Consider the following 14,630-nt stretch of genomic DNA (forward strand, 5'->3'; position numbering starts at 1 on the left):
TGTCAGCTGAATCCTGCTTAATTAAAATAAACAGGCTACTACTACTCTTGTCACATTCTTTCTTTCATTTTGTGTTTGTAAATCTGATTTTCAGTTTCTCCCGTTCTGCACTCTCATTCAAGTTCCTGCAGACTCTGTGGCGATGCAGGAATCTCTGCGTTTGGAATGGGCTGGTGGGAGTGGTGATCACTACAGCCACATAGCAGTCCGAGATTCCCCTGCCTGCCCCTCAACAAACACAGATCTCTGTGAAAGCAAAGGGCACTCACTCAGGAAAGCTCCCTGTTCACACTCAAGTCAGACATGGCTTTCTCAAATCAGAGAAGGCAAACGCAGACACAGCGTGGTCGGAGCAGGATATTCCGGTCTCCTCGCTGAGGCAGCGTCTGTATGTGTCACAGGGAAAGACACGCCAAACTGGATTAGGCTGCAGTCCACCTATCTGCTGCAATAATCTTGTCTCTGATAGTGGCCAGAGGCTCCAGGGAGGACAAAACCTTAGTAGGTAATGTGCCTTTCATCCTGCTCTATAATAGCTATAAGCTGTCCTCACTTCAGAAATTCAAGGGCCACTTACACCTTTGGAAAAAAAATAAAAATTAAGGAACTGTCCTGGATTAAGCCACTGCAAACTCTTCGGGTTTTGCAACCAAAGAGATATTTTGCTAATTTTTACATGTTTATTTGTCTCTTTCATTTTCCCCTATTTTATTTGCTTGCTTGCTTAAAAGCATGCACTTGAGAGTTTTCCACTATTTTTTTCCCCATCTTCTTTCCTTCTTTTTAGCTAGACAATACATTTGCACTGAAAAGTTAGGGCCTTCTGCCCTCTTAAATTTCCTCCAGTAGTAACTACAGCTCCTTCAGGTAACTGTGTCCTCATGGCATTCGTATCTGAACTCCAAAGCAATAATTGGACTGAGGAGACTGAGAAATGCCAGAGTTGGACTAACATAAATTCACAAATGTTGCCCAAAGCAGGAAACCATATTTTGTATGGAAACCCAAACAGCTCATGCTTGCATGACACACTTCTGTCATCAACTACCTGAATGACACACTTCTGTCATCAACTACCTGCTCTGTGAGAACCCATAAAACCCCTTAGTACTTCCACAACACTGAAAAGGTGCATAAGGAGGAATTAAGAATCTACTACCCTAATTCCCGTTTCAGGTGTGGATTAAAGCAGCAGATTAGATCCTGGATTTTCACCTAATCAAGGTGTTTGGTTGTGCCTTGTAATTGCCTGCCCTTCTCACAGGATCACTTGTTCTGATTGCTTGGTGAAGTGCCCTTGCAATGAAGAGAACTGAGAATACTTTTTCCCACATGGCCTGATTTCTGTGCCCAGTAACAACATTCCCACAGACTCTTCATGGAATAGCAAATCTAAACCTGCAAACGGGACTGCAGTCGATGCTACATGGGGAAAATGTAGTGGAATTGGCAAGAACAAACAATTCCTAAGCCTTGTACAGTGCCCTCTCACAGAAGCTGATAAGAACAGAACTCATTTGGATGTAGTTAGTCCATAACACCCTCATCTGTCCACTGAAGGAACACCTGGTACCAGTATAAGACCCAGAATTGCTGCAACAGAGACCCCTTGACAAAATCACAAGCTGATTAATGGTTAAATATTTGGTTTTGCTTTTCAGGTTTTATTGGAAGGGTCAAGGGATTTTGGCTAATATTTAACCAAGATAAAGGTCAGAGGTCCTGTAAAAGGGCTTTTAAATATAACAATCTCTCCCTGAGCCAGGAAATAAAAACATCTGAGTTTAGCCCCCACATAGCTTGAAGGACCCTCTTGCCTGTCACTTGGAGACAAGGTAGGAGAGACTCCCTGGAGCCCAGGGCTGGTGAGGATAACATCAGACACACCTTCTGGCACATAAACTAAGCAAAGCCAGGCCCCTACCGCTACAGAGGTGGGGAGATGTTTTAGCCTCTCACCTTCTCCCACTGCATACTAGTTGTTGGACCATGCTGCTGCCTGTGTTCTCAGTGCAGGAATGCAACTCTGTCCTAGCTTCTTAAAAAAATCACTGCCTGGGAAATGGTAACTTGAATGGTGATGACACCACAGCAGGACAAAAGGCAGATGCTCTATGGGCAGGTCTGAAAAACTTTAGACCACCAAAACACCACTACATACATTTAGGACTACTGAGGTCCTAAAATAAATTTTTTTAAAAAAATTTAAATCCCCTAGATCAGTTCATCAGTGCAGGGGCTCCAGGGAGCTGAGCTCTACTGCTTGCTTCTGCAAAAACTCCCAAATCCCTGCAAGAGAAAAAGTCTCTAAAAGGCCTAAACCCCTGTGCCATACTGGTAATAACCTTGGCAGGGTGAAAACTAGAGACAGAGCTAATGAGAGCCCACGGGAAGGGAATGTCCTGCTCAGTAGTTTTTTAGTTATGGGGCTGAAATGAAATATTCTCTTAAATCTCTCTTACATAGATGATCTGTAGGTGTGTGCCTGTGCATTTCTCTCAGCCCAGACCTGTAAATTCCTGTCTGTTTACAAGGAAGGGATTGTTCACTGGCAGGCAGGATGCAGGGCACATTCCTACATCCAAATACAAACATACTTATAGGTCCACAGCACATTTTTGTTCTATTATTCATTTTCAGGCTTGAAAACCTTCTCATACACCTGTGCAATGTTTTTGTCAAAATGGATGCCTTTTATTTTACTAGGACAGGCATAGAGGTTTAAATATTTTGCCTGTTCTAGACAAACTATTCAGATATTTTATGAAAAGTGTCATGTCTAAGATAGCTACCCGCTTACTGAAATAGAATTTCATTAACTTTTGTAAGAATAATAATTACATTATATTTAATTAAGGTAATAGGTAGAGATTATTTCTTGTCTTACTCATGAAATAATTATTTATTAATAATAAAAGTGTAATTATTTACTTTTGAATGATGAAAAATCAATCCAGTATTAAAAATTATATGCTTTGAAATAAAATCCCACCGTTTTACAGAATTAGACACAGTATAGCCTTTGAAAGATGAAGGTGCTTCAGTAGTAAGTTTTAAATCGTAGATTTTACTCTCTTTTCTGTGAAATATTTTTATCATAGAACATAGTTTCCTGTAATTTTTCTTTGAAAAATAATTTTTCCATAATAAGGGGGGAAAGGAGAGAGATCTGCAAGCTTGTTAAAAAGGGAGGTTACTAGCACACAACCTCTGCATTTTTTTTGTATTATATTCAGGAAGCAGCTAGTTCAGAAAATATATCATTGCTTCACTAAATTGTTACATAATTATTCCCCCCCCATTTACAATAACTGCAACAAACATTCACACCTCCCCCTTCTCCCAGTGTCTCTTCTACACCCACACAACCAAGGAAGTCGGAGCCAAAGTAAATATGTTCCAGGCAGTTTTATCAAGGGCATCCTCATTGCTGATGAAAGCAATAAGGAGCATGGAATAGAGGCTGATTTCCCAAGCTGCATTCTCAAAGCAAGAAGGGAACTTCCAAATCTGCTCCCTGATCTGAGTTTATTTCGGTGCTCCTGCACAGAAAGCATGTCTCAGGCACTAGTGGTGGTACTGACTGGCATCTCTTGCTTTGTCTTTAGCGTAGGATAAAACAGAGCGAGAGTGAGTGTGTTTCTGTACCTTGCTGGAGAATTGTTCCAGCTGCTCATCAAAGGGCTCCCTCCATGCCTCTGACACAGTAAATCCCTCCAGTTGATGCCCGGGGCCAGATTCTTTAAAGGGTCATTAATTTCTGTATATTAAATTAGATACATCAATCCCTTGCCCTTAGAAAGAAGAGGTGGAGGGTATTGCCTTTTTTAACTAGAACAGGGGAGGGTTTTCAAAAGTAACAAAAAGGATGATGCTGAAATTAATGCTTCTTAGAGATCTACAAGTGGTAACTCAAGGTGCAAAGTCTCCTATTCATGCACGGGGCCAATACAGCAGAAGGAACTTTGCCTTCACACCAAACAGTGTCACATGGAGAATGGCTCAATTCCACTGTTCATAAGCATGACAACGACAGTAGTAACATACTCTGACAATTTGGGTATGCCTGGATAAATGCTGTGTATCCACACATTAGCAAGAAGGATAATCTGGGAGCATAAGCAACACAGCTCTGATCTAACAAAACAAGCATCTGTCTAACTGAAAAGAACCCTCCCAACCCAAGCTGGAAGTTTGGTTACTTATGTCCTTAGTTTGCTGTACTGACTGGTATTAAACTATTCCCTGACAGACCCACAGAGAACAAGGTTGTCTGCTTCATTTTGTGCATCCTACAAAGGCAGTCCTGTTGGATTACACCTTCCACTGCTATTTCCCCCAATACACACCCTATTTCCTCCAAAGCAAAAGGCACAGACATACATCTCTGCACATGTGATTTTTGAAGTTGTTGGTGATCTGTAACTTCTGGATATGATTAAGGAAATATTAAAAGAAAGAATTTGCTAAGTACAGAACTAACAAACAGACACAGTGGGCTGAGAGGAAGTGTGTAAGCTTCTCCACATGAAGTGCTCTCTAAATGCAGCTTAGGTTCAGGCTCAAAGCCCACAAAATTGTGATGACAAAGTCTGTCACTCAAATTCCAAACAATGTTTGCAAAAGTTTCCACAGTTTCATTTTGAAAACAAGTTAAGGTGATGTCTCAGCAATGGCATACAAGACTGTCCTTGGCAAGTAAGATCTCTAATTAGAAACCAATGAGTTTTTCCAAAGCAATCTGGATGGGCTTCCACTGAGGTTTGCTGAGACCCTTAAAGGAACTGTCTACATTTTCCAGTGCTGGATTAATGCTTTTTGGATAGCTCACCATTATTTTTAGGTTCACACATTATTCAAAAGAGCATCAGCTTTAATTTACCATAAGCACAAGCAGAGGCTGCTTAGGTATCAGGTTCTGGGGAGGGGAATGAAATAGTGAGGGATGGTTAGAGACCAAATTCCTTAGAGTGAGGATAACAGCTCCAGCTGATGTCTTCATAGTTGACAGTAATACACTCCTCAAACTGGAATGTTCTTTGAAATGCTGTGGAAGTGACCCAAGCCAGCTGGGCTGCATGCAACATGGATGGGTGGAGAGACCGAGAACATTTGGATTTGGGTAGTGAGAGGTCATCCTGCAAGATGTGATGTAAACCTATTTTGAATGGAATAAGGCTTTGAATAACAAAAGAAAAAAAGCCCCACAAAACTGGTACAAAAACCATGCTTAGTGTACCCAGATTTGTGGAAGTGAACCAAGCTGGGTTTTGCTACAGGTTAATCTAAGAATAATTACTTTTGTAAAAATATTTGTGTTCAGGTGACCTTTAATTCTTGAATGATCTTCAGAAATTGCTTCTTGCCCAAATTATGAATAGATATTAATTATAACAACATCTTACATTATAATTATAGTGTATTTTTCATTCCAGCTCATCCTTAGGCCTTCTACAACATATGCATTTTTGCTCCCCTTGGGGCTGAACACAACACTTAATGAAGAGAAGGGACTGTATTAGCTATTTACAAAGGTAATCAGATCTCTCTTCTTATTCCTCACCACTTCTCTAGCTTCTAAACCTCTGTTGCAATCACTGCCTGGTGGCAGCAGTGAGGATGGAAAGGGGAATTGCAATGGGGAACAGTGGAAAAGAACAACTCGTCATCAAAGCAGTCCCAATGTCTCTGACAGTAACCACAGCAGCATTAACTAAATAAAACTTAAAAAGCATGAGCATTTTAGAAGACAACTATATGATTGCAAAGTTAATGCATGATTTCTATACTAAAATTCTAGTTCAAAGAATATTTGAGATGATACTTTTGATACAACCATCTACATCTTTGGTATTAGATCCCTGGAAATTCAGAATAACTGCTTCAAAGTAATGCCATGTGAATGGAACTCTGGTTGCACTGAACTTGCTGGAAACAGAGGCATGTTTTTGTAAGTGTGTTTTTACTGCCTGAGCTATAATGACAATAACAATAAACCCTTTATGACACCACACAGTCATTCAGAATGTCAAAAAGACAGCAACGAGATTAAGACAACACTGAATTATGAAATTAAGGTCCAACCTGATGACACAAATCATACACAATAGTAATTATAGTATTGCACTCTTAATTTTTCCCATCAGAAATCACTCATAACATTAAACAGTTAATCTTTCTGCCTGAGAACTGACAGCAGAGTAAGCATTGAAAGAAAGCATTCTTGCCTTTGAGGTGTGAACAATTCTGTCTCTACAGTTTTCCAACTTCAATACTCACTATTATGCTTGAAGATTCTAATAGTGGCACCTGAAAGCCTCGCACCAAGAACGAGAGAAGTGTGGTTCAACTCATCACTTAAAATGAGGCAGCCCTGTGGAGAAGGAGCACAATAAGTACCTGCATGAACTGGGAGGCTGCTGACACGTGTGCATGTGTGTGTCAGCACAAACACACATCTGTGATAAAGAACTGCACCAGTTAAGCCGTAAGTATTAAACATGAACTGGATTTTCTGCCACTTTTCTGAAGGTGCCAGGATGCACTGCAAAGGCAGGCAGAAACTGTGGGGTCAGATTCTCAGGCACATTCTCAGGTGGTTCGCAGGATCAAACTTCTCCTGTAACTGAAAAGTAGCAAATAACCCTACTGAAGGTTGACTGGTTTATAGTAAAATCCAGAGATGTTGCTTCCTCTATCACCTCTCTACAGTCTATTTTGAGTTGTAAGGAAAATGCAGCCACCTCCCCATATATAAAGTGTATGACAGTAGTAGTGTAAGGAGGAGTAAGAATAAAAAAAAAAAAAAGGCTGGACTGACATCAGCACTTTCCACTGCAGAAATGAGATCAGGAGAGATTGTAAGTCCCATCTCCATTAAGATGTGAGTGAAGTTTAGGCACTAGGAGGAGCCTTTCTCTGGTAAATGCATTTACAGTTGACCTGGAGTATACTTTTTATTAATTAACTCAGTTGAAAACTCATTTTGTTTTTAGAAACTAAAATAGAAATGCAGGAGAAGTAAATTTGTATATTACATTAACAGGAGCCAGGACTCACAGTTGAAATTCAGGCCTGAACCCTAATTTAGCTCTGCTTTCTATTAAACATCTTGTGCTGTGGTTTCATTACCCAAAGGGCAACACAACATTAAGTAAATACTTATTTAGGAATCATGGATTAGGCCTAGGTTGAGAGATACTCACACAGTCTGCCTAGAGACTGGTATGAAGCACTAATAGTAAGTGTATATGCATCTTGACAAGAAAATGTAGCTGCTAGGCTTAAATATAGAGGAAAACACAGGAAAAAAAATCTCCCAAACATAGGGCAGTTACACAATATCTGTAATATATAATATATAATAATATTGTATAACAATATACACTGAATTGTTAAACATATATATGATACATCCAGTCCTATCTTTATTTGTGCCACTTTTATCTAAATATCCCATGTCTGACAGAGGCTTGAGTCTCCACATAAGGCCAGGTAAGTGAGGGAAAATTATTAAAAGCAAGGGACAAGTATCTTAAGCTATTATGTATGTCTGCAATTCCATAAATTTACCTTTGCAATTTCATAAATTTACCTTTGTTAATTCTCAGTATCTGTTCCCTTTGAAAGTGCTGGATAATTTCTCCAGTACCACTGCAGACTGAAGTTCATGTTCTGAGCAGCTGAGGCAGCTGTCCCTGCTCAACACTTGTATACACATATTTCAGAAATCTCTTGCAAAAGCTGCATTCATCTTCAACAGTGAGTGAAGAAGTGTCTTCACCTCTGTGTTGCTGTTTCAGAAGTTTTGATCATACACCACAAAGTGAATTCACTCTGTTCCACACTTCGATGAACTAAGGAGGAGCTCCCAGCTTTCCCAGCACAGTGTCTCTGCTTGTGATGTCCAGGACTGACAGGATGATGGATGTTCATGCCTTTGTGTTAGTTACCCCAAATCAGAGATGAAGTCCCTTCAGCACCAAATAAGAACCCAACTTCTGTAATATGGTCATGACTTTAGACTTGCGTTTGCTGCCAGCTTTCTTGGCAGAGCTGGCTGGAGCTCTGTTCATCAGGAATGGTAAAGCACTGTGCTTTTTGTTTTCTGAAAGTGTTGTATAAACTATCCTAATAGTCATCTTTCACCACAGGCAGCTGGGCAATATCTCTGCCAGCAGCCCAAATACTTCCTCCCACAACACCTCGTCAAGGGATACAACGTTCGCTTACTTTTTAGGGAGAAGCAACTTCATTAAGAGAAGCTAAACAGCCATATCCCTGATCCTTAAGTAAACATTAGATATGTGTGATAGCAACACTCAGCACTAGCAAAAGTGGTGAAGGAGCACATTTAAGGTCACAAGGTCATCAGCCTTGTGACTCACACATGCCTGATACCAAGCTTTGTTCCTCGATCAAGCCTTTCCACTCAGTGAGCGCCCAGAATTCGGTAACAGTAGTTAAAACAATCAATAAACGATTGTTCTACGTGTTCCTTTAGGAAGTCCTCACCTTTCCAACAAGGGCTGGAATATTCATCGAGTTAGTTGCAAAGCCCATGCCAAACACCATGGAATCTTCAACACCAAGGAACGTGGCCACAAGTTTTTCTAGTTCTACGTGCTTGTCTAGGGTGCCTGCAGAAATAAGCACAGGGAATATTAAATCTCATTAAACTGTGAAAGTTTTAAGGCACAAAACGTACAAAAGAACAGGCTAGAAGTGTGTTATTAAGCTATATGACATTAAGTTCTAATGAAGGTTTTTCATTTGTATCCTGTGCATGTGGGGTAATGCAAGAGAAAGGAAGGGTGCAAACCACCTGTGACTAATACTAATAAATACTGCAGCTGTTAAGGCAGCAAAGCAGCTGCTGTGGCAAAAAGCTTCCCTTTTCTGTAACAACTGTTGACATAGTTTATTCTGAAGACTAATTTTTTGCCTTTTTCTCTCCCTTGCAAAGAGGACAAAAATACCTCCTTTTTTGTAGGAAATGTGGGGAAAACATTTTAGGCATTCTTAAATTCTCTTTGGATGTGAAAACAAAAACCAGGGACAAGATTCTTCCATTTTTTGTTGAGTGCCTACATATGTATACAAAATCCTTAATTAGGATTTTACATGGACAGACAAACAAAAGTGTTCTCCATATTTTTCTGCTTTGGAAGGTAAAACCTATTCCACTTTCCATAACTGATGATAACTCTCCCCTTTCCTTCCTCTCAGCAATGAACATAAATGATAAGGCAACACTAGAGAGCCTTCTTTATTGCATGTGAATTATCTAATATTAGTGCCTGAAGTCTCCAAACAAATAAGGTGCTCCAACTACCCAAAAAAGGCAGCATCCTTCCTGCCCAACTCACAGCGAAGGAGGACAAAATACAAAACGCAACAAACAAAAGAGTGGTGTTAAGAGACTGAGATAACAAATAGCTTTGAACAGTAAGGAATCATCTCAACTTGCCAGCTCTCTAGTCTTTGGTTGCCTGGCTGTGCATTGCAGGTACCAAGGCAGAAGGAACTCTTACAGGATGATCTGTGGGGAAGAAAAGAGAGTGGCGTGTGGATTCTGACTGAGCATTTCCCCTGTGAGTAAGGCTGTAATGAGGGAACAGAAGAAAAAAATTAGGCAAGTGAATACCTTACCTCACTTGCACTGCACAAACTGCAGTCACAATAATATAGGCAAAGTGAATTACAATTGATGGGACAAGAAAGCTGTGTTCACTGTGATGGACAAAGGGAGATGAATGGAGGAACACAGAAGCTTGGCTGGAGCGTCTCAACAAGAATGATGAGTCAGGAAGATGATCTTACCTTCATCATGGAGGAGAGCTCATTAAAAAAGTCAAATATAAATGGCAGAAGAACAGTTTCAGCAACAACACTAAGAGGGTAGAGTGAAGTAGTGTTTTCATTATTTTCTCTCATTAAATATCTAACGTAGGAATGACATTCACTTGGAAAAGAATGTGCAAAGTATCTATCACGCAGCCAGGAGATGAGGAGCAAGGGTCATATGGCTTCTGCAAAAACCTTTACTTGGCCAGTAAAGAACATATTTTGCACAGAGCCCACCTGGGTTCTGCTAGACCTGAGCTAACTCTGGCAGAGCTTTGAGAGTGTCTCTGCAGTCCTTGTACCACACTGTACATGGAGCTGGGCTGTCTCTGTGCTCTGAGAAGTTAGGCAATGTGACACAGAAAATCTGGCTCTGCAGAGCCTCCAGCAGATGTGAGCTGACCCTGCATGAAGCTCTTTGAGGATGGCTAATTTTTGAATTTGTAGATTCCAAGATACACTTGGATACATGGTGGCTCTGCACACAGCCACCATTTAGTAGCCAAGCTTCATGAAATGCAAAACTACACAGTGCTTCAGAGCTGAGCTGCTCACTGGAAATGTGGGTGAGAATCTATGTCTTAACTTGTAAGCCCGGCCCAGGTCTCAGAGTGTACTTCTATGGCTAGTTCTACATTTTCTGCAGATTTGCCCCATCTAGTCTTCAACCTGATTACAGCACTCATGGACAACTAAGAGTTCCAGCATGACCATCTGCCTCAGTGTTCCCTGCAGATGTTATTTTGTCACTTGAGGGATATCAGCACACAAAAAGTTGATGAAGTCTGAAACGGAAGCTTGAAGCAAACCACACTGTGGTCACAGCTGGAATTAGAAGGAGGATTGTGAAAGCACGAGAGACAAGCAGTGTGTGCTTTGCAAGGGAGGCATTTTAAGGCATGACAAAATTGTCCCTGACTTTTCCAGGGATAAATCTGACGCTACTGGGGTGGAGTTAAATTGCTTTTTGGGGTTGCATCATATGTTTTCTGTTTTTACAAACAAGAAAAGCCTGACTCAATACAGATTGTTCTGTTAAAGCATCTATTAGATGACCCACAAAAGAACAGCACATTTTGGACCTATTTTTATTGATTTTGTGATTATGAAACATTCTGAAAGTGACCGATCCCTACTTATTATTTACTAATCCCAAGACTGAATAGAGATGATATTGTACATTGCTATTGCCTACAAATCCTGGAATAAAAACTGGAATCAGTTTGCAAAACAAAAACCTGAATGACACAGGTTTGCAAAATGAGCCCTGGTTTTGAATTACCTTAATTGTCATGGCAATAGTGTAGGTGGGAGATGAGATACTGCAGAAGCAAAACAATACACACCAGTACTGACACTGGGAAGTCCATGACAGCTGTATACACTGAGCAGAGGTGATAAAGCATGTCAGCTTGCATTTTGCCAGGTTTAAAGTAAATGGCATGGTTTAAAGTAAATGGCAGGTTTAAAGTAAATGGCAGGTTTAAAGTAAATGGTAAATAAATTATGCATTTATTTAATCATTTATTTAATCTCCAGTATAGGTCAGTCCTTGGACACTGTAAATGGCATCAATTATACCACTTCTCTCCACTGGAGGAAACAAGGAAGCAGATATGCTCTGCTGGGATGAGGCCTGTTCCACTAGCATTCCCAGCCAGTCACGGCAACCCCTGCAACAAGCATAAACAGCACGACCAGACCAGATGCAAATTTGATCCAAAGGAACTGGCACAAGCTGAAACAACTCACCATCAACATCTCAAGCTACATAAGAAAGGCAGTAATTACACTGCTCTTCCTTAAATACAGCCTTAGAGGTGTCAAGTGAGGTTATCATGGCCCTTAAAATGTCTTGTTTTGTGCTAGATTCAAGACCACTATCATGTTCTGATGGATGAAGTGATACACTAGATACATTTTTATTAATACATTGTGCACACAGATAGCTTCTACACTTGCCCCATGCACGGACATCAGAAATTTCTCCCATCCTTCACCTGTTCTGATTTTTATGCCAACTACAGCTTGGTTTGATCCACCAAATGAGGATACAACTAAATAATGTACGCCAACCTCCTGGGAAAGATTTAAGACAAAGAAAAAAGAGAAAGGTACCTGTGTCTTTAGGAGACAAAATTAAATAATTTGAAAGTTTTTCCTCACTGCTGAACAGGTGAATGCACTATGGTACAGCAGGAGTTACTGTGACCCAAGACTGTATAGGCATTAAGATCAAAGATCTTATCAGAAGTGGACTTTCACAATGGTAGCCACCTCCACAGATTCCCACACTTCTCTTCCCAAAGCAAATCCCCTCCTTTTCAAAATCTGATGACCCAGTTCCCTCCATTAACTTGTCACTGCACTCTGGTGACAAGGAACATGAAGCACACTGTGTTCTGACAGGCTTTTGTCATCGGCTTACCCATACTCTTGGGTTCAAAGTCACTGTCAGTCTACTAGACAGATAAAGCTTGAAAATGCACTTCCCATGGTCCACAGTCATTATTTAGCTTTGACACTTTCAGCCTCACAAGGTGGTTTGTGCCACTGGTTAGCCTGCCCAATACAGTCTTTCAGGTTCTTATGCACTAGTGACACGGACTGGTTAAACTGCCAACACTGGCAACAGGATCCTGTAATAGAATTTTATGTTTGGAATTCTGAGACCCAAAGAAGACAGGAAAATCCCTGCTTGCCTCAAGTTAAAACAAAAGCTGGAGGAGTAAACTGATACAAGCAACAAGTCACTGAAAGAAAAAGGAACAGCTGGGAATCCTGTGCATCCCTGATGTGACTCACCCAGGTGAATAAGAGCCATTATGCTATGAAAATGAAGGTTTGTCAGAGGCACCCTTAGGAGGGTGGGGAACAGAACAAAACACCTGAACTTCCTTGTCACAGTTGAAACTTAAGGTCACAAACTCACCCTGCTAGAACATTTGTCAGAGACGAAAAAAATAGTATCACTGAAACGCATACATGCTTTTACAAAAGCAAGGCTGGATGAGCTATTTATAGAAGGATGAAGAAACAGAAGATGTAGAAATGGTATTATTTCTTTACACCATGCTTACAGAGTGGATGATGCAAATGGTATCAACTGTCCTACAGAGCCCACTACCAGAGCAAAACCTAAACTTGAAGAACGAGACATTGGCAAGAGAGAGAGAGAATGATACTGTAGTGTTATGTAGTTGCCTCATTTAACACTGCATGTGCATAAAACAGCCCCAAAATAGGTAGCTTTTGAGGAATCATTTGATAGAAAGGAAATATTCAAGTTTTCTTAACATTGCTACCAGCTAATAGAGCTTTCATACCATAAAGATGCTGTGGGTGTTATAGATCTAATGATATACCTGTGTAATTTACTGATTCTCAGAAAAAAAAGTAGATTCATTTTAACAAAACCTTCAGTTTAGTTGAGATCTTTCAGGTTTTGTTTCTTTTTTCATTTTAGAAAAACACAAAGTTAACAAAACTTACGTTTAAATCCAACTTCTTCACGCCAAAGCCTGTATCTAAATATTTGCATAGATAACATCATATATAGGAGATATTTTAGGTTTTAAACAAGTCATACAACCCTTAAGTCATTCTGGACACCTTCAATTCCACCTGCCAGAAGGTGGACTATCCAGAGCTTAATCTTGCTTTGCAAAGCATACTTTTGCAATGGTGAAACACCAGGAACAAACCTGACCCTTTGATCATAAATTGGATAAGTTATTTATGAGAGGGGAGGCGCAAAAGGGAAAATGATGTTAGTAGGAAATGACAAAAGAAAATTCCTCTCATGTTTTCTAATTTATACCATACTCCACCAGAAGGTAGCCAAGGTTATGAAATATATATATACACACACACATGTAAATTCTCATTTATGTGGCTGTATTTTTCCTTAAGCTCCTCCTTGGAAACCGTAAATTATGGGAACATTAGTTTTTTATCTCTTTCTCTTAACTGAAAAATGGAGCAATTATTTGTGTTTGTTCAGTATTGAGTTTAAAACAAGCAAGCCCTAACTAAAGCTTTGAAGTGACATAAAAGAAAGAATGAAGAAATATATATTTTTACCTTCTTGAAATGCTGCTAGAAATTTATACTAGGCCTTAAAACCCAACAGAAGGAAGTGAAGGGGACGGAGCTACTCAGTTTAAATGTTGGCACAGATTTTCAGATCTGCCTTTTGGAAATCAGATCACAATCAAACAAAAAACCCCCACCTCTAACGAACAAAAAGCCCTACAACTGAGCGCAAGTCAGGTGTTAAAGGGTGATCTCCTAACCATGCCCTCCAGAGTGAATCACCCTGCAAGTGTTCTGTGCAGGCTCCATCTTGTCTTTTGGTCCAAGGCATAATCACAGGAGAAGGATTTCAAAAGGCAGGAATCCTGCTTGGCTGCTTAAGGAGCACTAATGATACATTTGCTCCAGTTACTCACGTAGATCATCTCCATAAGGAATAATGGGCAGTTAGATAAATAGAGCATTGGAACTACCAGCTGTCCATGTGACAGTCCTGTCACCAGCCCGGTGCTAAGCCTAGGAGTGTTCAGGGCATGGTAATCTGCCTTATCTTAAAAGAAGTGTAACTTTACTGATTTTATTATCATCTGCAAGCAGCAACCAGGAGACTAATTTGCTTGTTTGTCAATAATTTTCAGTTATGTTGCTTAGAAAAGGCTGACTGTAAACACAGAATGACAGGATGGGCTCAGACAAAAGGCTTGTGAGTCTGTCTCCAACAGTAGCCAGTTCCCACTCCAGCCATTAAA

The 14,630-nt window shown here is 40.2% G+C and overlaps 1 protein-coding gene across 13 annotated transcripts in view; it reads right to left on the minus strand.

Annotated features, from left to right (window-relative positions):
- Positions 1 to 14,630, minus strand: part of SPTLC3 (serine palmitoyltransferase long chain base subunit 3) — a 125,602-nt gene that overhangs the window by 45,158 nt on the left and 65,814 nt on the right. For all 13 annotated transcript variants that reach the window (XR_001875452.1, XR_001875451.1, XM_017818747.1 and 10 more), the window contains 2 exons: positions 8,515 to 8,639; positions 6,280 to 6,373 (listed from right to left, as the gene is read on the minus strand). Coding sequence is in view for 11 of the 13 variants with exons in the window: in XM_017818747.1 (XP_017674236.1) it covers positions 6,280 to 6,373; positions 8,515 to 8,639 (219 nt within the window). In the remaining 2 variants the exon portion in view is untranslated. The remainder of the gene's footprint in view (positions 1 to 6,279; positions 6,374 to 8,514; positions 8,640 to 14,630) is intronic.

Source organism: Lepidothrix coronata, unplaced genomic scaffold, assembly GCF_001604755.1.
Source record: "Lepidothrix coronata isolate B3197 unplaced genomic scaffold, Lepidothrix_coronata-1.0 Scaffold71, whole genome shotgun sequence".
NCBI lineage: Eukaryota > Metazoa > Chordata > Aves > Passeriformes > Pipridae > Lepidothrix > Lepidothrix coronata.